This window comes from Hypanus sabinus, assembly GCF_030144855.1.
Source record: "Hypanus sabinus isolate sHypSab1 chromosome 24 unlocalized genomic scaffold, sHypSab1.hap1 SUPER_24_unloc_28, whole genome shotgun sequence".
Classification (NCBI taxonomy): domain Eukaryota; kingdom Metazoa; phylum Chordata; class Chondrichthyes; order Myliobatiformes; family Dasyatidae; genus Hypanus; species Hypanus sabinus.
In genome coordinates this window covers 1-24,855 of record NW_026778942.1, presented here as the reverse complement: position 1 = coordinate 24,855, position 24,855 = coordinate 1, and the positions used below count along the sequence as shown (strand labels likewise).

At 53.6% G+C, this 24,855-nt stretch overlaps 1 protein-coding gene across 1 annotated transcript in view; it reads left to right on the top strand.

The window, feature by feature from the left end:
• LOC132385501 (rabenosyn-5) overlaps window positions 1–24,851 on the top strand; it is a gene marked incomplete at its 3' end in the record, with an annotated part of 61,976 nt that extends 37,125 nt beyond the window's left edge. Inside the window, exons 2-11 of the mRNA XM_059957614.1 lie at window positions 2,499–2,826; window positions 3,240–3,365; window positions 5,337–5,437; window positions 9,622–9,667; window positions 9,881–10,042; window positions 12,567–12,808; window positions 20,441–20,511; window positions 22,698–22,784; window positions 23,181–23,283; window positions 24,753–24,851. Of these exons, the coding sequence (XP_059813597.1) occupies window positions 2,634–2,826; window positions 3,240–3,365; window positions 5,337–5,437; window positions 9,622–9,667; window positions 9,881–10,042; window positions 12,567–12,808; window positions 20,441–20,511; window positions 22,698–22,784; window positions 23,181–23,283; window positions 24,753–24,851 (1,230 nt within the window). The remainder of the gene's footprint in view (window positions 1–2,498; window positions 2,827–3,239; window positions 3,366–5,336; window positions 5,438–9,621; window positions 9,668–9,880; window positions 10,043–12,566; window positions 12,809–20,440; window positions 20,512–22,697; window positions 22,785–23,180; window positions 23,284–24,752) is intronic.
• Between the last annotated feature and the right edge of the window lie 4 nt (window positions 24,852–24,855).

Sequence of the window (24,855 nt, the reverse complement as noted above, 5' to 3'; positions counted from 1 at the left end):
CAGTGACGGACCCGACCCCACCGGTACCGTACCCTGGTGTTACAGTGTCAGACCCGTCCACACCGGTTCCGTACCCCGGTGTCACAGAGTGACGGACCCGTCCCCACCAGTACCGTACCCCGGTGTTACACAGAGCCAGACCCGTCCCCCCCGGTACCGTACTCCGGTGTCAGAAAGTGACAGACCCGTCCCCACCGGTACCGTATCCTGGTGTCACAGAGTGACAGACCCATCCCCACCGGTACCGTACCCCGGTGTCACACAGTGACAGACCCATCCCCACATGTACCGTACTCCGGTGTTATACAGTGTCAGACCCGTCCACACCGGTTCTGTACCCCGGTGTCACAGAGTGACGGACCCGTCCCCACCAGTACCGTACCCCGGTGTTACACAGAGACAGACCCTTCTCCACCGGTACCGTACCCCGGTGTCACACAGTGACAGACCTGTCCCCACTGGTACCGTACCCCGGTGTCACACAGTGACAGACCCATCCCCACATGTACCGTACTCCGGTGTTATACAGTGACAGAGCCATCCCCACCGGTACCGTACCCCGGTGTCACACGGTGACAGACCCGTCCCCACCGGTACCGTACCCCGGTGTCACACGGTGACAGACCCGTCCCCACCGGTACCGTACCCTGGTGTCACACAGTGACAGAACCATCCCCACCGGTACCGTACCCCCGGTGTTGCACAGTGACCCACCCCACCAGTACCGTACCCCAGTGTTACAATGACAGACCCGTCCCCACCGGTACCGTACCCCGGTGTCACAGAGTGATGGACCCGTCCCCACCAGTACTGTACCCCGGTGTTACACAGAGACAGACCCGTCCCCCACGGTACCGTACTCCGGTGTCATAAAGTGACAGACCCGTCCCCACCGGTACCGTACCCTGGTGTCACAGAGTGACAGACCTATCCCCACCGGTACCGTACCCCGGTGTCACAGAGTGACGGACCCGTCCCCACCGGTACCGTATCCTGGTGTCACAGAGTGACAGACCCGTCCCCCCCGGTACCGTACTCCGGTGACACAACGTGACAGATCCGTCCCCACCAGTACTGTACCCCGGTGTCACAGAGTGACGGACCCGTCCCCACAGGTACCGTACCCCAGTGTTACACAGAGACAGACCCATCCCCACCGGTACCGTACCCCAGTGTTACACAGAGACAGACCCGACCCCACCGGTACCGTACCCTGGTGTTACAGTGTCAGATCCGTCCACACCGGTTCCGTACCCCGGTGTCACAGAGTGACGGACCCGTCCCCACCGGTACCGTACCCCCGGTGTTGCACAGTGACCCACCCCACCAGTACCGTACCCCAGTGTTACAATGACAGACCTATCCCCACCGGTACCGTACCCCGGTGTCACAGAGTGACGGACCCGTCCCCACCGGTACCGTATCCTGGTGTCACAGAGTGACAGACCCGTCCCCCCCCGGTACCGTACTCCGGTGACACAACGTGACAGATCCGTCCCCACCAGTACTGTACCCCGGTGTCACAGAGTGACGGACCCATCCCCACAGGTACCGTACCCCAGTGTTACACAGAGACAGACCCATCCCCACCGGTACCGTACCCCAGTGTTACACAGAGACAGACCCGACCCCACCGGTACCGTACCCTGGTGTTACAGTGTCAGATCCGTCCACACCGGTTCCGTACCCCGGTGTCACAGAGTGACGGACCCGTCCCCACCGGTACCGTACTCCGGTGTCACAGAGTGAAAGACCCATCCCCGCCGGTACCGTACTCCGGAGTCACACAGTGACAGACCCATCCCCACATGTACCGTACTCCGGTGTTATACAGTGACAGACCCGTCCCTACCGGTACCGTACCCCGGTGTCACACAGTGATGGACCTGTCCCCACTGGTACCGTACCCCGGTGTTACAGTGACAGACCCATCCCCACCAGTACCGTACCCTGGTGTGACAGGGACAGACCCGTCCCCACCGGTACCGTACCCTGGTGTTACAGTGACAGACCCGTCCCCACCGGTACCCTACCCCAGTGTCGCAGAGTGACAGACCTGTACCCTGGTGTGACAGTGACAGACCCGTCCCCACTGGCACCGTACCCTGGTGTGACAGGGACAGACCCGTCCCCACTGGCACCGTACCCTGGTGTTACAGTGGCAGACCCGTCCCCACCGGTACCGTACCCCAGTGTCGCAGAGTGACAGACCTGTACCCCGGTGTGACAGTGACAGACCCGTCCCCACTGGCACCGTACCCTGGTGTTACAGTGGCAGACCTGTCCCTACCGGTACCTTACCCCAGTGTCACAGAGTGACAGACCCGTACCCCGTTGTCACACGTGACTGAACCGTCCCCACCGGTACCGTACCCCGGTGTTACAGTGCCGGACCCATACCCCGGTGTTACACAGCGACAGAACCGTCCCCACTGGTAGCATGCCCTGCATTGTATGGTGATGGTACTACCACACTGTTCTCTGTGTTCTGTCCGCAGTGTTGAATTGTCCAGGCCCCACAGTTATGCCTGACCTCTTCCCGACGTGAGATGTTGCCCCGGGGGATCGCCAGAGCGTCGCCAGTCCCGTCCCGCCTGCCGCCTTCAGGCCACAGCTGAGCAGCTTGGGAAGGGATGTGGGCGTCCCCCTCCTCGCCGCCCCAGCCCAGCCATGGCCGAGGGGGCAGCCCCTCGCTGGGAGAGGTGCGTGAAGGATTCCTGTGTCCCCTCTGTCTGAAGGACCTTCTATCCGTTCAGCAGCTCCAAGCTCACTACGAAGAGGCGCACTCCAGCGACGATGATGGACACATGGTGGGCCAGATTAAAAGTGAGTGTGTGCCGCTGTGTGTCCTCCTGTCTGCCTGCTTCCCACAGCCCTCTCCTGCCTCACCTCCTACCTCTTCCCCACCTCTGCTCTGCTTCTCTCCAGCCCCCTTTTTACCCTCCCCACCACCAGCACCTACCTCAACTCGGCCTCTCTCCTTCCTTCCTGGACCCTTTAACCCCACCTCCCCCCCCCCCCCCCCACCCACCTCTCCTTCCTTTCGGAAGCCCTGGATGCTGATGGCTGTCGCGGGGGTTATGGAGCATCCAACCCCAACCTCCGTTAATGGACGGAAGGAAATCTTCCTGACCACGTAACGTGAGCCTTCCCCTGATGCCATTGTGTGGGACTAGCCACTGACCCTTCTTTCACTCCTCCCCCTCTCTCCCCTCCTTGCTGCCTCCCACCCTCGGCAGCCTTCCTCGGCCGAGCGAAGCGCAAGCTCCTGAAGAGGGACGAGTCGGGCCAGCTGGAGCCGGAGCCCCAGGACCTGGTTTACACGGGCGGAGTGGACACCAGCAAGTGGGAGCCTCAGGACCTCGGTGAGTTGTGTCAGTGGCCAGCGTAGACTCAACAGGCCGGGTCACGAGGTGAGAGGGGAGGGGTCAGATGATCAGGGTAGGTTCATTACTCCGATACCTGATGTGAAGTTTGTTTGGTTTTGTGGTGAATGGACACTGTATACAACCTGAAATTCTTACTCTTCACAGACACCCGCGAAACGGAAGAAAATCCCCAAAGCATGAATGACAGGAAAATGTTAGAACCCCTTCCCAGCAAAAAGCATCAGCCCCCACCGCTTCTCGCTATGCAAGAAATAGCGAGCCCACCCCCTTCCCAAAGAGACCATGATCTAGACCATCAAAAACCACTGTGCATCCTCAACAGTTCAACCTGCCGCAGGCTCTCTGTCTCTCGCTGATGAGAGAGAGAGAGGTAGCACTCCCTGCCGCTGTCTCGACGTTCCGATCTCAGGCAACGTGGCACCGGCACACAATCGGGTCCACGGGGCTGAAGGCGCCCGTTTTCCAGGCCGCTCGGCGGGCTCCGACCGTGAAGACCACAGTTTGAGTGCAGCTGTATATCAGGGGCTCCGAATGGACCCCAGCCACCTTAAGCGGAAAGAAGAGACACTAGAGAGAAGAGTTTAAACTGTTTCACAGCTGGACTTGGACAAGTCGTCCTCGGCACCATCTTCAGCTCCTTTAGAGTGTAAATCGAGAATCCATAAATTGCACTGGACAACAGATTTTTTCCAAAAGTGTTGCTTCTTCTGAATTTTTATTTATGATGGACCGTTGAAATTGAACACAAATGTAATTTCAAACTACTTGCATCACGTAAGGATTTGGAGAAACAAGTAAATAACTTTTATTGAATATAATGCATTTAATTGCATAAGGCTGTGATTCTTTGCAATAGCTCAGCTAAGCTAAAAATGTTTTGTTGATGATTTTCATTTGTGTTTAGTGTCTGAGGCTTCTCGCTGAAGTTTCCAATAACAATCAGCCAGCATTGATGGATTCCAGTTGCCCTGATACTACAATGTCCTGGTGAAACCTTTCACCGTGCTCGTCACTGACAGTGACAAGATCGGCCGGGAAGAAGTCTAAATGGGAAAGCAGGAAATGAATCTTTAGTGACATGTTGCACTTCGTGGTTTTGTATGCTTGAAGCACATTGTCAGCCAGCTGCACATAATTTGGTGTTCTGCAGTTGCCCGGAAAATTTTCAACAACATCCTTGAAAGCCTTCCATGTGATTTTCTCCGGTCCCACGAGAAGCTCTTCGAATTGCCTGTCATTGATGACGTTTGATTTGTGGACCAACAAAATGCCTTCCTGAATCTTGGCGTCTCTTAATGAATTAAGAATTGAAATAACTAATATATCAATTTCAAGAAAATGGTGCTCGAAGGGAAATTTCATGGAGATTTTCATGAGCAAAAGCTCAAAATCCATAAGATATACCAACAGTCTGCAGGAAGCAGAATTTTTGCTGTCCAGGATTACTAAAATGAATAGCGTTTGCAAAGGACATGGGTCAGTTTTACTTGTCACTTGTACATTGAAACATCAGTGAAATGCCCTGCTTTTGCGTCACTGACCAGCACAGTCCGAGGATGTTCTTGGGGGGGTGGGGGGGGGGAGGTTGCCAACGTAGCGTGCCTGCAACTCACTCACCCTTTGGAATGGGGGTGGGAACCGGAGTGCCCATAGGAAATGCACGGGGTCACGGCCAGAACGTGCACACTCTTTGTAGACAGCGGTGGGGATTGAACCCTGTCCGTGATCGTGCGACGTTACGCTAACCGCTACATTACCGTGCCAGTCGTGTGCTCAGCGGGCATGTCGGTCTAGTTTCCCGTGCTCTGTAAACCCCACGGAACCGGTGCACAGTACCCCTACCGTGGGCTCCGAGCGGGAAGGCGGGAGGGTTGGAGACTGTGTGATGGAGGAGGTCGCTGGTAGTCTCGTTCCTGGGTGACGACAGTGCTTCTTCCTGGACTGCAGGCGTGACCAGGAGCGTGAGGAGCAAGTTCCAGCAGTGGCGAGGAGCCCGAATCAACCACTACGTCATTGAGGCCAACAAGTTGCTGATCCGCTTGGAAAAGGTAGGTGGACGGGATTGAGAATCAGAGCAACGCACGCAAAGCGCTGGAGGAACTCAACAGGGCAGGCAGCATCTATGGAGTTGACATTTCCAGACTTTCATCCCGTGACAGAGGGTTTGAAGCTTGTTGAAGTCCTGATGAAGGGTCTCAGCCCCAAATGTCTCCATAGATGCTGCCTGACCTGCTGAGTTCCTCGGGCAAATTGTGCCTGTTACTCTGGATTTCCAGGATCTGTTGCGTTTGGAAAGGATGTGGTTGTGCTCGAGAGGAGACTCACCGGGATGTGGCTGGGTGGGAGGATCTGAATTATGCAGAGAGATTGGAGAAACTGGGCACATCGGGGGTATTGGGTTGAAACGTCAACTGTTTATTCATTTCCATAGATGCTGCCTGACCTGCTGAGTTCCTCCAGCATTTTGTGTGTGTTGCTCTGGATTTCCAGCATCTGCAGAATCTCTTGTGTTTCTGTATTCGAACCAGGCTTACTATCACTGACCTATGCAGTGAAATTTGTTTTGTGTCAGCAGTACAGTGCTGGACTACTAGAAGTTACAATATTGAATAAATAAGTTGTGCAAAAATAGAGCAAAATAGTGAGGTAGTGTTCACTGGTTCAATGTCCATTCAGAAATCTGATGGCAGAGGAAACTATTTCTGAATCGTTGAATGTGTGCCTTCAGGCTCCTGTACCTCTTCCTGGATGGTGGCAATGAGAAGAGGGTCTGTTCTGGGTGAAGGGGGATGTCGCCTATTTGAACATAATAAATAGGAGCAGGAGTAGGCCATCCGGCCCATCGAGCCTGCCCTGCCATTCAATAGGATCATGGCTGATCTGTCTGTAAACTCAGCTCCATCTACCTGCCTTTTCCCCATAACCCTCAATTCCCTTACTGTGTGAAAACCTATCTAACTGATCTGTTGCATCATCTGTTGAAGAAGCCCTCGTTGCTGACTGTGTTTGCAACTTTCTGCAGCTTTTCCTGATCCCGTGGCAGAGGCCCCTCCATACCAGATGGTGATGCATTCGGTCAGAATTCCCCCTGTGGAAATTTGCTAAAGTCTTTAGTGAGATACCAAATCTCCTCCGACTCCTAACAGAATATAGCCGCTGTCCTGCCTTCTTTGTAATTGTATCGACATGTTGGGCCCGGGATAGATCTTCAGAGATGTCAACAGACAGGAAATTGAAACTGCTCACCCTTTCCTCTCCTTCCTGAAGTCCACAACCAATTCTTTGGTCTTACTGATACTGAGCGCAGGGCGGTTGTTGCTACATCCCTCAACCAGCTGATCTATCTCACTCCTGTATGTCTCATCGCCATCTGAGATGCTGGTAACGACAGTTCTGTCATTGCTGGATTTATAGATGGCGTTTGAGCTGTGCATAGCCACGTAGTTATAGGTGTAGAGAGAGCAGAGCAGTGGGCTAAGCATACATCCTTAAGATGCACCAGTGTTGAGATTATTAAAGATTTTTTGTCACATCGAAACGACGAACAGTGAAATGGGTCGTTCGCGTCAAATCAAATCAGTGAGGGTGTGCTGGGGGCAGCCCACAAGTGTTGACATGCTTCTGGCGCCAGTGTAGCGTGTCAGTAACTCTAGCCTTAACCGTACGCCTTTGGAACATGAAACGAAACCGAGGCGGTCGGGGGGGGGGGGGGGGGATCCTTCCAGACAGCGGCAGCAATCGAACCACCAAGGTCGTCCAATCGGCACTGTACTGCATTGCGCTAACCCAACAATACCGTGCCCTCCTCCCCTGCGTGTGTCGTAGATAGCTGGTGAGGGGGAGATGTTAGTACCCATCCGCGCTGACTGGGGTCTCCTGAGGTCAAGGATCCAGTTGCAGAGGGAGGCACAGAGGCCCTGGGTTATGAGCTTGTTGATTAGTACTGAGGGGGTGATGGTGTTGACACTGTGCTGTAGTCTTGATAATGATAGGGGACAGGATGTGAGGGGATGGAGGGGAGGCAGAGTGAAAATATAGCGACAGGATGGTAGAGATGGGTGTTGGTTACAGAAATCTTCCACAATCTGTTCCAATCCCTGTATTATTCCCCATCCCAAAATGACCCCAAGACATGGGGGGGGACTCCGTCTTGATTCTGCACGAGGAGGGAGCTCCCATATTCGGATGGTTTACAGTATTTCCAAAGTCAAGGAGGGAACGTCTGAGTGGTGGTGTCTCTGTAGCATCTCGCTCCCCGGTGGGAGGGGTGGAGTGTTTGAGAGGGGCTGTCAGAGTAGCCCCGGGCAGGTAACCACATAGTTCTGTAGACGGTGCATCCCTCGAGACCGGGGCATGGAGGGAGGGTAGGTGAACTGCTCTGTCCCTGATGGTGTCAAAATCCTTGAGAATTGTTGGAGCCACACCCAGGCCTGTCATACTCCTGACTTGTAGATGGGGGAGGGTAATGCAGTGGATGTGGAGTGCATGGACTAACTCCACACAGGAAGTAAGGAGTGTCCTGTCACACTCCTGACTTGTAGGTGAGGTGCATGGACTAACTCCATCTGTGCCAGTGGGAAGTGTCCTGTCATACTCCTGACTTGTAGATGGGGGAAGGTAATGTGGCGGATATGGAGTGCGTGGACTGACTCCTCACAGGAAGTGGGGAGTGTCCTATCACACCCCTGACTTGTAGATGAGGTGCAGGTAATGTGGTGGATGTGAAGTGCATGGACTAACTCCACACAGGAAGTAGGGAGTGTCCTATCACACCCCTGACTTGTAGATGGGGGAAGGTAATGTGGCGGATATGGAGTGCATGGACTAACTCCACACAGGAAGTAGGGAGTGTCCTATCACACTCCTGACTTGTAGGTGAGGTGCATGGACTAACTCCATCTGTGCCAGTGGGAAGTGTCCTGTCATACTCCTGACTTGTAGATGGGGGAAGGTAATGTGGCGGATGTGAAGTGCGTGGACTGACTCCTCACAGGGTAGTGGGGAGTGTCCTATCACACTCCTGACTTGTAGATGGGGGAAAGGTAATGTGGCGGATGTGGAGTGCGTGGACTGACTCCTCACAGGAAGTGGGGAGTGTCCTATCACACCCCTGACTTGTAGATGAGATGCAGGTAATGTGGTGGATGTGAAGTGCATGGACTAACTCCATCTGTGCCAGTGGGAAGTGTCCTGTCACACTCCTGACTTGTAGATGAGATGCAGGTAATGTGGTGGATGTGAAGTGCGTGGACTGACTCCTCACTGGGTAGTGGGGAGTGTCCTATCACACCCCTGACTTGTAGATGAGATGCAGGTAATGTGGTGGATGTGAAGTGCATGGACTAACTCCATCTGTGCCAGTGGGAAGTGTCCTATCACACTCCTGACTTGTAGATGGGGGAAAGGTAATGTGGCGGATGTGGAGTGCGTGGACTGACTCCTCACAGGAAGTGGGGAGTGACCTATCACACTCCTGACTTGTAGATGAGGTACATGGACGAACTCCACCTGTGCCAGTGGGAAGTGTCCTGTCATACTCCTGACTTGTAAGTGAGGTGCATGGACAAACTCCACCTGGGTAGGTGGGGAGTGTCCTGTCACACTCTTGATCTGTGCCTCGCGGATGAGGGAGGTGTAGAGGTGTCAAGCGGTGAGTCACCATGGACTCCAGCCCTGACCTGCCCTTGTTCACACGGCTGGTCCAGTTCAGTCTCTGTCCTGGTGATGCCGGGGAGTGGTATCTTTGTATCGTGAGTCCCTGTGGAAGGGCAGTGGGACTAGAAGCTCCTGGGCCTCTGGGAGAACCCTCAATCCGCTGGAAGATCTCAGGGAGTTGAACAGTGTCTGCGGGGAGTGGGAAGGGAATTTCGGAACCCCAATACACATGAGATTCTGCAGATGCTGGAAATCCAGAGCAAACACAAATGGAACTCAGGTCAGGCAGGATCTGGAATCAACTCAGGCTGTTGGTGGTTGGGGGAGGAGGGAGGAAGAGTGTGCAGTGAGTCCATGCGAAGGTGGGGGCAGTGAATTGAGGCATTCCTCCACTCCGGAGGGCGTTCCTGCCACTGGAAGATAGGTGGGGAGGGGAGGTAATGTGGACTTAGTAACTGTGTGGGTGGGAGGCAGCGTTGGGACTGAGAGGTGCCTTGGTGGGCAATAAGGGTAGTTGGAAGGGAGGGGGCAAAGAGAGTGGCCAGACCAGCCCCCACATTCTTCCTTCTCTTCCCAGCTGATCGCCTTTGACCGAACAGCTACAGACCCTGCCAAGAAGAAAGGTTAGTACCCATCGCTTCTGTCCCCTCTCCTTCCGTCCCTGTCCCTTCCACTCCCTCCTGACAGCCTACCGGCACTTGTCCTCCCTCTTTACCCTCCCCAACATGCCTGCTCATTCTCCTGTTCCCCCTCTCCTTCCCGGTCGCTCAGTAAAGGTTTTACCACCCCGGTGCTGCGAACTCCTGTTGTACACTGACGGTGCTTCTCTCCCCCAGCCCTGGAGCGCTCAGTGGTGAGCTGGGTGAGTGACCGGGACGTGCCCTACTGCCCCGACTGTGGGGCCCACTTCTCCCTCACCCTGCGGCGCCACCACTGCCGTCTGTGCGGCTCCATCATGTGCAAGCGGTGCTCCCACTTCCTGTCCGTCCACTTTGCCCGTGAGTGGGGCGGGGCGGTGGGAGGGAGGGGGTGGAGGCCCTCAGCCAGGCAGGCGGTTGGGAGAGGGGGTGAAGACTTTGGGTGGGAGGGGTGGTGGTGGGGTTAAGGAGGATGCGGAGGGAGGATGTGAGGGGCTTTAAGAAGTTTCTTTGGAGGATGTTTCTGGATGTTTGGAAAGAGCTGTAAGAGCTATTGCTTGACGATCGTTTTATCAATGGAACAAATAACATTGAAAATTGGACAGTGATTGGCTAGTGAGGGAAGGGAAGGACAAGGCTGGTGCAGCTCCTGGTCAGTTCCTTTCAGATGTGAGGAACATCCCTTTCAAATTTGCAGATAAGGGTCAGCCAATCAGATCACCTTTATTCAAATAATGCAATGCCAAGAGAAGTTTCCAGAAGAGCAATGAAGAGAGATTCCCAGAAAAGCTTCCAGAGCTTTCTAGAGCTTCCAGAAGAGAATCAAAGAGGGTTACCAAACAGAAGCTTCCAGAAGAGAAGTGGACAGATACGAACAGAAGCTTCCAGAGCTTCGAGAAGGGAAGCGAAGAGAGCTACCAACAGAAGCTTCCAGAAGGGAAGCGAAGAGAGCTACCAACAGAAGCTTCCAGAAGGGAAGCGAAGAGAGATACCAACAGAAGCTTCCAGAAGGGAAGCGAAGAGAGCTACCAACAGAAGCTTCCAGAAGGGAAGCGAAGAGAGCTACCAACAGAAGCTTCCAGAAGGGAAGCGAAGAGAGATACCAACAGAAGCTTCCAGAAGGGAAGCGAAGAGAGATACCAACAGAAGCTTCGAGAAGGGAAGCGAAGAGAGATACCAACAGAAGCTTCCAGAAGGGAAGCGAAGAGAGATACCAACAGAAGCTTCCAGAAGGGAAGCGAAGAGAGATACCAACAGAAGCTTCGAGAAGGGAAGCAAAGAGAGCTACCAACAGAAGCTTCCAGAAGGGAAGCGAAGAGAGCTACCAACAGAAGCTTCCAGAAGGGAAGCGAAGAGAGATACCAACAGAAGCTTCCAGAAGGGAAGCGAAGAGAGATACCAACAGAAGCTTCCAGAAGGGAAGCGAAGAGAGATACTAAACAGAAGCTTCCAGAAGGGAAGCGAAGAGAGATACCAACAGAAGCTTCGAGAAGGGAAGCGAAGAGAGATACCAACAGAAGCTTCCGGGGCTTTCAGAAGATTCCAGAACTTACCTGACTGTTACAATTATAACCACCGGGGACATACTGAACACTGCAGATACACACTATGACCACGAGGAAATATACTAAGCAGATACATGCTATTAAATAGTAATACAAAACGATTGTTAACTGTAAAGAAAGTAACAATTGAACGATCGAATCCTACAGACGGGGAGGGAAGATTTCGGGACATGCAGGGGAAGTTGAGGGAGGACGTGAGAGAGCATGGGTAGAGGGGAGAATTTTGGGGGAAATGTGAGAGGGAGGGTTGAGGGTGGTGGCATTGGGGGCAACTAGTTAGGTCTGTTCCCTAGAAAGTAGCAAAAGGTTTTAAGGCCTGGGCGATAGAGGTGTTTTGGGACTGGACACCCAGAGTGAAAATGGTCTGGGAGCTGAAAGTGGTTGAAGAGATTGAGAATACGTGAAGTGTCACGGGTTGATGGGAAGGGACTGAACCAAGGGGGAGAAATGGAGCCAAGGTATGTGGAGTTCAATGGGGCAGGAGAAACAGTGGGCCAACCCAGAAAGACATATTACATCTTGGGTGGTGGATCTTTGTGAGCAGCTTTCGGCTTCGTAGCGAAGAAAGGACGTGCTGGTATTGGAGCGCGTCTGGAGGAGATTCCGAAGAATTATCCCAGGAATGAAGGGCTTAATGGATTAGGAGCTCTGGGCCTGTACTCGCTGGAGTTCAGAAGACCAAGAGGGAATCTCACTGAAACCGTTCGAATATTGAAAGGCCGAGATAGGGTGGATGTGGAGAAGATGTTTCCTATAGTCCAGGGCCAGAGGCCACAGCCTCAGAATAGAAGGAACAGATGAGGAGGAATTTCCTTAGCCAGAGGGTGGGAACGGGAGAATGGGATTGAGAGGGATAATAAATCAGCTCTGATGGAATAATGGAGAAGACTCGATAGGCTGAATTGCCAGCTTCTGCTCTTATGTCTTATGGATGTGTGGTAGGAGGACAAATGAGAATGTACTGAGGAGAGGGGGTGGTAGGGGACAGTTGGGTGGTGCAGGGGAGGATGGAGAACCAAGATGGGAAGGTTTGGGATGGATGTGAATGGAGAATGAGTAGGAGTAGGGGAGGTGAGGATAGATGCGGGAGGTGGGGGAAGGTTTTGGGAGGACGTGAGGGTTTGACAGGGCATTGCAAGGACGAGGGGATTGCTGGGAGGGGTGAATTGAGGGATAATGAACGGAGAGTGGTGAGCAGTTTGTGGTGGAGGGCAGATTCGGTGAGTGTAGGGGGAGGGTTTGGGAGGAGGACAAGGGGTGGGGGGGTGTGGCGGGGTCAAGGATGAACTAGCGACCAGGATCTTCCCTCCCTGGCATAGAGAGGCTGACGAGCGCGGTCAGGGCCTCGGTGACGGCAGGGAGTGCGCCGCTGGGGTCAGAGCGCATGCCGAGCGGCGGGGAGAGCAGCCGGAGGTCCAGCGTGTCGAGCGTGGGCTCCCTGCTGGAGGACGGTGAGGACGACCGCATCGTCTCGTGTGGGCACTGCAGCAACGTCCTCGAGAGGCAGGAGAGGAGGCTGGAGGAGAGGGAGAGTTCGCCCGTCATCTGCCAGCTCTACCAGGTACCATCTCAATTCCCTTCCCACCTGCCCATCACCGTACCCTTCCTCCCACCTTCCCACCTACACTCCCTCCCACTCCCCTCATTCCCTCCTACCTCTGCCCCCCTGCCCACCTCTCTTCAACCCCATCCCACTCTGTCTTCTCCCTTAAACCCCTCCCTGTTCCCTTACCAGCCTCATCTCTCATCTCTCTTCCCACCCTTCCTGCTGCCTCCATCTGCCCCCACATTACTCCCCCCTCCACGTCTCTCCCAGTACCAACCCCCTCCACGTCTCTCCCAGTACCAACCCCCTCCACGTCTCTCCCGGTACCAACCCCCCTCCACGTCCCTCCCGGTACCAACCCCCCTCCACGTCTCTCCCGATACCAACCCCCCTCCACGTCCCTCCCGGTACCAACCCCCCTCCACATCTCTCCCAGTACCAACCCCCCTCCACGTCTCTCCCAGTACCAACCCCCCACCACATCTCTCCCAGTACCAACCCCCTCCACATCTATCCCAGTACCAACCCCCCTCCACGTCTCTCCCAGTACCAACCCCCCTCCACGTCTCTCCCAGTACCAACCCCCTCCACATCTATCCCAGTACCAACCCCCCTCCACGTCTCTCCCAGTACCAACCCCCTCCACATCTATCCCAGTACCAACCCCCACCACGTCTCTCCCGGTACCAACCCCCCTCCACGTCTCTCCCAGTACCAACCCCCCACCACGTCTCTCCCGGTACCAATCCCCCACCACGTCTCTCCCGGTACCACCCCCCTCCACGTCTCTCCCTGTACCAACCCCCACCACGTCTCTCCCGGTACCAACCCCCCACCACGTCTCTCCCGGTACCAACCCCCACCACATCTCTCTTGGTACCAACCCCCTCCACGTCTCTCCCGGTACCAACCCCCCACCACGTCTCTCCCGGTACCAATCCCCCACCACGTCTCTCCCGGTACCAACCCCATCCACGTCTCTCCCGGTACCAACCCCCCACCACGTCTCTCCCGGTACCAACCCCCACCACGTCTCTCCCGGTACCAACCCCCCACCACGTCTCTCCCGGTACCAACCCCCCACCACGTCTCTCCTGGTACCAACCCCCCTCCACGTCTCTCCCAGTACCAATCCCCCACCACGTCTCTCCCGGTACCAACCCCCACCACGTCTCTCCCAGTACCAACCCCCCTCCACGTCTCTCCCAGTACCAACCCCCCTCCACGTCTCTCCCGGTACCAACCCCCCACCACGTCTCTCCCGGTACCAACCCCCTCCACATCTATCCCAGTACCAACCCCCACCACGTCTCTTCCGGTACCAACCCCCTCAACGTCTCTCCCGGTACCAACCACCACCACTTCTCTCCCGGTACCAACCCCCCTCCACGTCTCTCCCAGTACCAACCCCCCACCACGTCTCTCCCAGTACCAACCCCCCACACACTTCGAGTCATCCACAGCTCACAATAGCAAGGCTCATAACAAAAGGTTCATTAGAAATAGGAGCAGGAGTAGGTCATCTGGCCCACCAAGCCTACTGCACTTTTCAATAAGATCATGGCTGATCTGTCCACCTACTCATCTCCATCTATCTGCCCAATCCCTTACTGTACAAAACTCTATCCAACCTTGTTTTAAATATATTACTGAGGTAGCTTCTCTCTGGGAAAAGCAGTTCCTCCTGATCTCCGTCCTAAATCAACTCCCCTGAAGCTTCAGACTATGTCCCTCATTCTAGTCTCACCTACCATTGGAAACAACTTTCCTGTTCTATCTTATCTATCCCTTTCAGAATCTTTTATGTTTCTATAAGATTTTCTCTCATTCTTCTGAATTTCAGTGAATACAGTCCCAGGCAACTCAACCTCTCCTCATAGTCTAACCACCACATCTCTGGAATCAACCTGGTGAACCTCCTCCAAAGCCAGTCTATCCTTCCTCAAGTATGGAGACCAGAACTGCACACAGTACTGCAGGTGTGGCCTCACCAGTACCCAGTACAGTTGCAGCATAACCTCCCTGCTCTTGTTCAATCCCTCTAGCAATGGCCAACATCCCATTTGCCTTCTTGATAGCCTGCTGCACCTGCAAACCAACCTTTTGTGATTTATGCACAAGCACTCCCAAGTCCCGCTGCCCAGCAGCAGCATGATTGAAGAATGATCTGCTCTGCCGTTTTTCCTTCCAGAGTGGACGACCTCACATTTACCAACATTGTGCTCCATCTGCCAGACACTTGCCCACTCACTTAATATCTCTGCATCTTCTGCACAATTTGCCTTTCCACTCAATTTAGTGTCCAGTAAACTAAGATACACTACACTTGGTCCCCTCTTCCAGATGGTTGATGTATATCGTCAACAGTTGCAGGCCCAGCACCGACCCCTGCAGCACACCGCTCACCGCTGATTGCCAATCAGAGGAACATCATGCATTCCAACTCTCTGCATTCTGTTCATTAACCAATCCTCTACCCACGCTAATGTTTCTCCCCCAACTCTATGCATCCTTACCTTATGGATAAATCTCTTATGCAGCACCTTGTCGATTGCCGCCTGGAAATCCAAGTAAATAATGTCTGTCTGTCCCCTTCTATTCACTGCACTCATTACATCCTCAAACGTACTGCACTCTTCCTGCCTTTGCTGAGTCCATGCTGCTCTGCCTGATGGATCCATTTCGTTCCAGATGCCTTGCCATTTCTTCTTTAATGATAGCTTCAAGCACTTTCCCAACTACAGATGTTAAAGTACCCGGCCTATAGTTACCTGCCTACATGAACACCCTCTTCCAATCTGCCGAGACCTGCCCAAAGTCCAGAGAAGTTTGGTAAATTATCACCAAAGCTTCTACTATAACTTATGCCATTTCTTTCAGTACCCTGGGATGCATTCCATCAGGACCAGGGGACTTAACTTTTATCTTCAGGCCCACAAGTTTGCTCAGTACTACCTCTTTAGTGTAGCTGTTGTAACGAGGTCCTCACCCCCCCCATCACATCCATAACATCTCTCTTTGGCATGTTAGACATGAAGACCAACACCAAATAATCATTCAAAGCCTCGGCCATTTCCTCATTACCCAATATCAATTCCCCTTCTCATCCTCCAAGGGACTTATATTCACTTTAGCCCCCCCTTTTCTGCTTTATATAATTATAAAAACTATTTGTATCTGTTTTTATATCTTGTGCTAGTTTATTTCCATAATCTATCTTTCTTTATTGCTCGCTCAGTGTTTCTTTGTTGCTTTTTAAAGTTTTCCCAATCTTCCAGTTTCCCACTACCCTTGGCGACTTTATATGCACAAGCTTTTAGTTTGCTGCCTCCTGTTATTTCTTTAGTTATCCAAGGCTGGCTCTCCCCACACTTACTGACCTTGCTTTTAACTGGAATATACCTGTGTTGAGCACCGTGAAAAATCTCTTTGAAAGTCTTCCATTGTCCCTCACCTCGCCTGTGTTTCCAGTCCACACCAGCCAAATCCTCATCTCATTGTTTAGGCATCATACACAGGTTTTGGTTTTGGATTTATATAAGAAACTCGATCGAAGAGGATCCCTAACTACAAGATCACTAATTCTACCTGTCTCATTGCACAGGGCCTGATCTATGATAGCACGTTCCCTTGTAGTTTCAGTAACATGCTGTTCAAGAAAGCCATCACGGATGCATTCACAGATGACAACTCCCGCCAGTGATTTATCTCCCTTTACTATTCCCAATCTCAACATTCTTCTCCGTAGGTGTTGTATTATCTCTCAGTATTATTGCAAATTACCTAATATCCTTGGATATTTAATTCCCAATCCTGTCCACCCTGCAACCACGTCTCTGTAATGGCCCTTTGACTGATTTGTGCCCCAAGCTTACTGACCTTGTTTCGAATACTACAGGCTTTCAAATAAAGTGCCCTTTTAAAATCGTGTGATCTTTTACTCTTTTACACTTGACTTTTCTTCACTCCAGTCTTACTTTTCTCTTTTACTTTTTCTTTATCTTTATCCACACTTTTCTTTTTTACTTTATCCATACGTCCAATCTTTTGAACCCACCCCCCCTACTATTTAGTTTAAAGGCCTGTCCACAGCCCTAGTTATGCGATTGGCTGGGGCCCAGGTCCCAACACGGTTCAGGTGGAGCCCGTCCCAATGGTACATCTCCCTCCTTCCTCAATACAGGTACCAGTTTGCCATGAATTCAAACCCACTTCTCAGTCCGTCAGCCACACATGTAACTCTTAATCCTGCACATGGCTCAGGTAGTAATCCGGAGATTACCACCTTTGTGATTCTGCTTTTTAATTTAGTCCCAAGCTGCTCAAATTCCCTCAGCAGAACCTCCTCCCTCATTCTACTGATATTGTTGGTACCCACATGGACCATGACAGCCGTATCTTTCTCCTCCCAATGTCCCGAACCTGAGCACCAGGCAGGCAACAGAGATTTCGGGACACTATCCTTGCGAAAGAGGACTCTGTCTATTCCCCTGACTATACAATCCCTAATTGCCACTACATTTCTCTTCTCTGCCCCCACTTAAATGGCTCCGTGAACTACAATGCCACAGATAGGTTGTTAATCCTTCTACAGCCCCCCACAGGGAGCAAGAACCTCAGACCTGTTGGACAAGCTCAAGGGCTGAGGATCCTCCAGGATCCTACTACCCACCTCGCTCACCGTCACACTCTCTTGTCCCCGACTGAAGTTGAGGCAGCTAATCTAATGGGTGTGATGACCTCCTGAAGCAGAGAATGCTGGTAAATCTCCCCCTTCCTGATGTGCCGCAGTGTCTGAAGCTCAGATACGAGGTCATCAACTTTGAGCCCGAGTTCCTCGAGCAGCCAACACTTGCGGCCAACGTGGTCACCAGGAGCCACAGTGCGGTGCACCAGCTCCCACATCCTGCAGCAACAGCACTTCACCTGGTCCTGCAGCATCCCGACTTTATTTAATTAGCTGTAATTTACTGCCTTGTTATTCAACCACCACAAAAGCCTGACCTGCTACTGACCTGTGCCTCCTTGCTGAAGCCTCATTCCCTCTCCTCACTGGTCCACTCAGACAACGGCCTCCCTGCTTTGACTTACTTCAGTTTTATTAGCTCCTGCTAATGAGCTGTGAATCGATTGGTCCACTGAGGCCTGCAGAATGCTCCTTTTTTAACTCTTGATCCCGAGCTGTGCAAAGCTCTCTCTCTCTTTGAATCGACTGGACTGATGTTAATGCTCCCTCCACACCGTCTCATCACACACTGCCGGGGTCAGACAGAGAGTGAATCTCCCTCCATACCGTCCCATCACACTCTCCCGGGGTCAGACACAGAGTGAATCTCCCTCCACACCGTCCCATCACACACTGCCGGGGTCAGACAGAGAGTGAATCTCCCTCCATACCGTCCCATCACACTCTCCCGGGGTCAGACACAGAGTGAATCTCCCTCCACACCGTCTCATCACACACTGCCGGGGTCAGACAGAGAGTGAATCTCCCTCCACACTGTCCCATCACACTCTCCCGGGGTCAGACACAGAGTGAATCTCCCTCCACACCGTCTCATCACACACTGCCGGGGTCAGACAAGGGTGAATCTTCCTCCACACTGTCCCATCACACACTCCCGGGGTCAGACACAGAGTGAAACTCCCTCCACACCGTCCCATCACACACGCCCGGGGTCAGACACAGAGTGAATCTCCCTCCACACTGTCCCATCACACTCTCCCGGGGTCAGACACAGAGTGAATCTCCCTCCACACCGTCTCATCACACACTGCCGGGGTCAGACAAGGGTGAATCTTCCTCTACACCGTCCCATCACACACTCCCGGGGTCAGACACAGAGTGAAACTCCCTCCACACCGTCCCATCACACACTCCCGGGTTCAGACACAGAGTGAAGCTCCCTCCACACCATCGCATCACACACTCCCGGGGTCAGACATAGAGTGAAGCTCCCTCCACACCCTCCCATCACACTCTCCCGTGGTCAGACACAGAGTGAAGCTCCCTCCACACCGTCCCATCACACTCTCCCGGGGTCAGACACAGAGTGAAGCTCCCTCCACACCGTCTCATCACACACTGCCGGGGTCAGACAAGGGTGAATCTTCCTCCACACTGTCCCATCACACACTCCCGGGGTCAGACACAGAGTGAAACTCCCTCCACACCGTCCCATCACACACGCCCGGGGTCAGACACAGAGTGAATCTCCCTCCACACTGTCCCATCACACTCTCCCGGGGTCAGACACAGAGTGAATCTCCCTCCACACCGTCTCATCACACACTGCCGGGGTCAGACAAGGGTGAATCTTCCTCCACACTGTCCCATCACACACTCCCGGGGTCAGACACAGAGTGAAACTCCCTCCACACCGTCCCATCACACACTCCCGGGTTCAGACACAGAGTGAAGCTCCCTCCACACCATCGCATCACACACTCCCGGGGTCAGACATAGAGTGAAGCTCCCTCCACACCCTCCCATCACACTCTCCCGTGGTCAGACACAGAGTGAAGCTCCCTCCACACCGTCCCATCACACTCTCCCGGGGTCAGACACAGAGTGAAGCTCCCTCCACACCGTCCCATCACACGCTCCCGGGGTCAGACACAGAGTGAAGCTCCCTCCACTCCGTCCCATCACACACTCCCGGGGTCAGACACAGAGTGAAGCTCCCTCCACACCATCCTATCACACTCTCCCGGGGTCAGACACAGAGTGAAGCTCCCTCCACACCCTCCCATCACACTCTCCTGTGGTCAGACACAGAGTGAAGCTCCCTCCACACCGTCTCATCCGAAACTCCCGGGGTCAGTCACAGACTGAATCTCCCTCTACACCGTCCCATCACTCACTCCCGGGGTCAGACACAGAGTGAAGCTCCCTCCTCACTGTCCCATCACACTCTCCCGTGGTCAGACACAGAGTGAAGCTCCCTCCACACCATCCCATCACACTCTCCCGGGGTCAGACACAGAGTGAATCTCCGTCCACACCGTTCCATCACACACTCCCGTGGTCAGACCCAGAGTGAATCTCCCTCCACACCGTCTCATCACACACTCCCGGGGTCAGACACCAGGTGGCGCTCACTCCACACCGTCCCATCACACTCTCCCGGGGTCAGACACAGAGTGAAGCTCCCTCCACACCGTCCCATCACACACTCCCGGGGTCAGACACAGAGTGAAGCTCCCTCCACGCCCTCCCATCACACTCTCCCGGGGTCAGACACAGAGTGAATCTCCCTCCACACCGTCCCATCACACACTCCCGGGGTCAGACACAGAGTGAATCTCCCTCCACACTGTCCCAACACACGCTCCCGGGGTCAGACACAGAGTGAAGCTCCCTCCACACCGTCCCAACACACGCTCCCGGGGTCAGGCACAGAGTGAATCTCCCTCTACACCGTCCCATCACACACTCCCGGGGTCAGACACCAGGTGGCGCTCACTCCACACCTCCCCCGTCACACATCCTCCCAGGACATGCGCGGTCAACCACGGAGAGCGGTTTCTGTCATTGTGCCGGTGAAGCGTTACGGCTGCCTTGAGGGGTCAGAGGCCTGACCGGGGTGGGTGGGGAAACTCGGTCTTACTCTGATCCTGTCTGTCTGCACGGTCCCTCCCCTGCAGAAGCTACGTTCCTGCATCGTCCGGGTGGAGGAGTTGGCCCCCGAGTACGGGAAGATGGCTGACTCTCTGAAGTAAGTGTTCATTAGGGGTTGTTGGGTGTGTCTGTGTTTACACCTGTTGCCAAACTGCCAGGTCACGTATGTCTTTAACCCCAGTCAGGAGCCTGGAGATTAGTTTCTTTCATTTCTTACCAAGGTGCAGGGAAAACCTTGTCTTGTGTCTTGTTAGTATGTGAGGCCCTCTGTTGGTTGTGGTCGACCTTGAATCCCAGCCGCCTACGTGTCGGGAAGCCAGGGCGGTACGATACGGGGAGCAAGCTTTGGCCTGTGCAGCACACTCCCCCCTCTCCACGCAGCCGACAGTTCCAAAGGGACGGCAGATTCCGATAGTTTGGCACCAGCAGCGTCACAGGAGTTGCCAGTCAGCGTTGAGTCCAATGTAGGAACTGCCTTCGTGAATCCAACTCCAGACTTCCCCTCAGGGTTTTCTGAAGCCTTCCCCATGCTGGGTACAACTGCGAGGCAGCAGAGGTTTGAGATCAGAGTTTTCCTTCTCCTGTATGAGCTGGCAACCGCGAGCTCCACCTGCCCCAAGTGACTGGCTTTGAGGCGCCAATAACCTTTTCCTGTCAGCAGAGACACTTCCACTGGACTTCGTAGCTAAGCCACATGTGAAGGCCAGGAGCTGGTCTTGGGTGTCAGAAGCAATTAGGTGTCCATGTTATCATATTAGGGGACCATTCAGTAGTTTTATAACAGTGGGGGGAGAAGCTGTCCTTGAGCCTGGTGGGACGTGCTTTCAGACTTTTGTATCTTCTGCCCGACGGGAGAGGGCAGAAAAGAGAATGTCTGGGGTGGGTAGGGCCTTTGATTCTGCTGGCTGCTTCACTGGGGTGGTGGAGACAGAGTCACTGGGGTGGGAGGATGTTTTCCGTGATGTGCCGAACTGTGTCCACAACTCTCTGCCATTTCTTGTGGTCACAGTTGTCGTTCCGAGCCCTCTGTACATCGGACACCCCTCCGTACACGAGTGGTGGTCAGGGCCCTGCCGTTTACCGTACGTTTCCTTCCCCCTCACGTTTGACCTCCCACATGGCAGCACCTCACACTTGCCAGAATGATACTGACATCGGAAGAGAGGTGACTCGTTAGAGGTGTACACAGACCGAGAGACTGTTCTCCCACGGATAAATAGCAAATATGCGAGGAAGCAATGTTAAGGTTGTTGGAGGAAAGTAGAGGGAGGTAGGTTTTTGTTTTCACAGAGTGATGAGTGTGTGGAATGCCCAGCCAGCACTGGTGGTGAAGGTAGATATGTTAGGGGCATTTAGAAGACTCTTAGGTAGGCACATGGAGGATAGAAAAATGGAGGGTTCTTTGGGAGGGAAGGGTTCATTTGATCTTGGAGTTGATTAAAAGGTCGGTACTGTACTATGTTCTGCATTCTTCAAGAGGCTCAGGGGACTGAGGAATTCCGGCACGTGTGTCTGACTGGAGGTCATGGCCCCTCTATCAGGTACACCTCGTTAATGCAAATGTCTCATCAGCCAATCACGTGGCAGCAACTTGATGCATGAAAGCATGCAGAGATGGTCAAGAGGTTCAGTTGTTGTTCAGACCAAGCATCAGAACGGGGAGGAAATGTGATCTAAGTGATTGTCGGTGCCAGATGGGGTGGTTTGAGTATTTCAGAAACTGCTGATCTCCTGGGATTTTCATGCACAAGAGTCTCTGGAGTTTACAGAGAAAGGTGTGAAAAACAAAAGATAAAAACACCCAGTGAGCGGCAGCTCTGTGGGTGAAAACGCCTCGTTAATGAGGGAGGTCAGAGGAGAATGGCCAGACTGGTTCAAGCTGACAGGAAGGTGACAGTAACTCAGATAACCACACATTACAACGGTGGTGTGCAGAAGAGCATCTCTGAATGTATTACATGTTGAACCTTAAGTAAATAATTAACACAGGCACATGCAAAATGGGAAGGGAGAAGGTGATGTACAGAGAGAGACGGAGGTAGAGAGATGGGAGGAGAGAATGAATGGCAGTCACCTAATCCTGTGAGTGGGAAGAAAGGAGAGTGAGGGAGTGAGCAAGGCGAGAGCTGAGAGAGGAGATTTCTGTCCCTCAGACTTGCACCAGCAGCCCAGACCACCCAGAGTGACGGGACAGGTTTGGGTGATGCTGGGACAGGAGGGAGGGAGAAGTCGCGGGCTGCGTGGGGGTCTGGCTGATGGGGTCTTGTTCTCGCCCCCTGGCAGTGCGGGGGAGAGCACGTTCGGGCTGGAGCAGGCAGTTCAGCTGAGGATGGAACTGATGAAGCTGTACGAACGCATCGACCTTCTCAGGTAGGTTGCCTGTCCACGACCAGCTCTCTGCGTCGCCCCTTGTGTGTCCCTTTCCTTCCCTCCCCCACCCCCTCTGTCTCACTCCCTCACTCTGTCTCTCCCCTCTCTCACCCTCTTCCCCCATTCTCCCAATCCATCTGTCTGCAAACTTAGCCACAAAGCCATCAATTCAGCCATCAAAATCATTGACATATAACGTGAGCAGAAGCAGGTCCCAACACCGGTCCCCGTGGAATGCCACTAGTCACCGGCTCCAACGGGAGGACTCCTAATTCCCTTGGCAGCTCCTCTTCCCCTTTTCCTTCCCCATTTCCTCCTGCCTCCTGTCTGCTGGGCTTTTTATTCTCCATCCCCTCCCCACCGCTGCCATTCATTCTCTGCCACTGCTTCCTACAGCAAGAAGATCGCCTCGCTGGGAATGAGTGGGGGGCCCCCTCCACATCCCAAGGCTCTGCAACTCCAGAAGATGATCCGCATTTCGGCCACCCACTTCCTACAAGTGAGTGCAGCGGGAATCCCGGATCTAACGCTCCGTTAGTTACGGGGGCGGGTGGGGGGGGGGGGAGTCCACCAAGGAAACATACCCTTGGTCCAATTCCAACACACACAAAATGCCGGAGGAACCAGCAGGCCAGGCAGAGAGGAATAAACAGTCGAAGTTTCGGGCTGACTCCCTCTGCTCTGTCAGGACTGGAAGGGAAGGGGGAAGAAGGTGGTGGGTGGAAGGAAGTAAAAGGAGGATAGCTCGGAGGTGACAGGTGAAGCTAGGTGGGTGGGGAGGGGGTTGAATTAAGAAGCTGGGAGGTGATAGGTGGGAAAGGTAAAGGTCTGAAGAAGGTGGAATCTGATAGGAGAGGGGGAAAAGGGGGGGAAGTGATTGGCAGGTGAGAAGAAGAGGTATGAGGGGGCCGGAATGGGGAATTGAAAAAGAGCAAAGGGAGAAAAAAATTACTAGGATTTGGAGAATCTGGCTTCCTACAATGAGGAGACCAGAACTGAACACAGTCCAAGTGTGGTCTAACCAGGGTTTTATAGATTCGCTACCTTACCTCACAGTCCTCCCGATCAATGGGGTGCCACAGTGGCGCAGCGGCCAACGCAACGCGGTCCCAGCTCCAGCCGTCTGAGCTTGGAGTTCAATTCCGGCATCCTCTGTAAGCAATTCTGTATGTGCTTTCCTGTGACCGCATGGGTTTCCGCCCGCAGTCCAAAGCCGTACCACTCAATGGGTCGTTGTAAATAGTCCGAGGGTTAAATAGGTGGGTTTCTGGGTGCGGCTGTGGAGCCGGAGGGGCCTGGTCAGCGTGGGTCGCTAATTCAATAAATAACAAGGGCTGGTATGCCGCATGCCTTCTTAACCATCATATTAACCTCGAGGTCCCTCCATTCCTCCACACTGTTAATAGTTTTGCCCAGGGTGGAGATGCGTCTCTCCCAAAGGAGGTGTGAGGTGCTCCTTCCCTCTGCCAGCCTGCAGGCCACCCTTGGGCAAGGGGTAGCACCTGCTTAGCCCCTCGATCAGGGTCGTGAGAACCACGGGAGCAGATGGTGGATGATCACGAGTAGCTGGGATGTATCACAAGTCCTGGTTGTGCGACCACTGACGCCAGGCAGACAACCTCTGAAGAGTGTTGATAATGGCTGGGGTCACCCGTCTTTTAAAGACACTGCCCAGAAGAAGGCAATGGCATAAGAAAAATGGTGTAGAAAACTTTGCCAAGAACAATCATGATCACCCACATTAATACGACAAGACACATAATGAATGAGTAAACCCAGGTTTGGTTTCCTGAATGGAAGTCATCATACTTCCTCGGATTGAACCATTTTAAGTTCGCCAAGGTTGTCTCGATCCCCACTGTTGCCAGTAGCATTGTGGATGGGGGTGGGGTTGGGAAGAACACGAGAGGAGGAGTGACTAGTAAACCCTGCCCCCTCTCTCCCACCCCTCTTCTCCTCTGCCCTCAGGAGAAACTGCTGGGCCTGACCAGTCTCCCTAGCCTGGAGAAACTGGAAGAACTGAAGGAGAAACGAAGGCAGAGGGATTTGGGCGCCCCGCCCGTGGGACAGG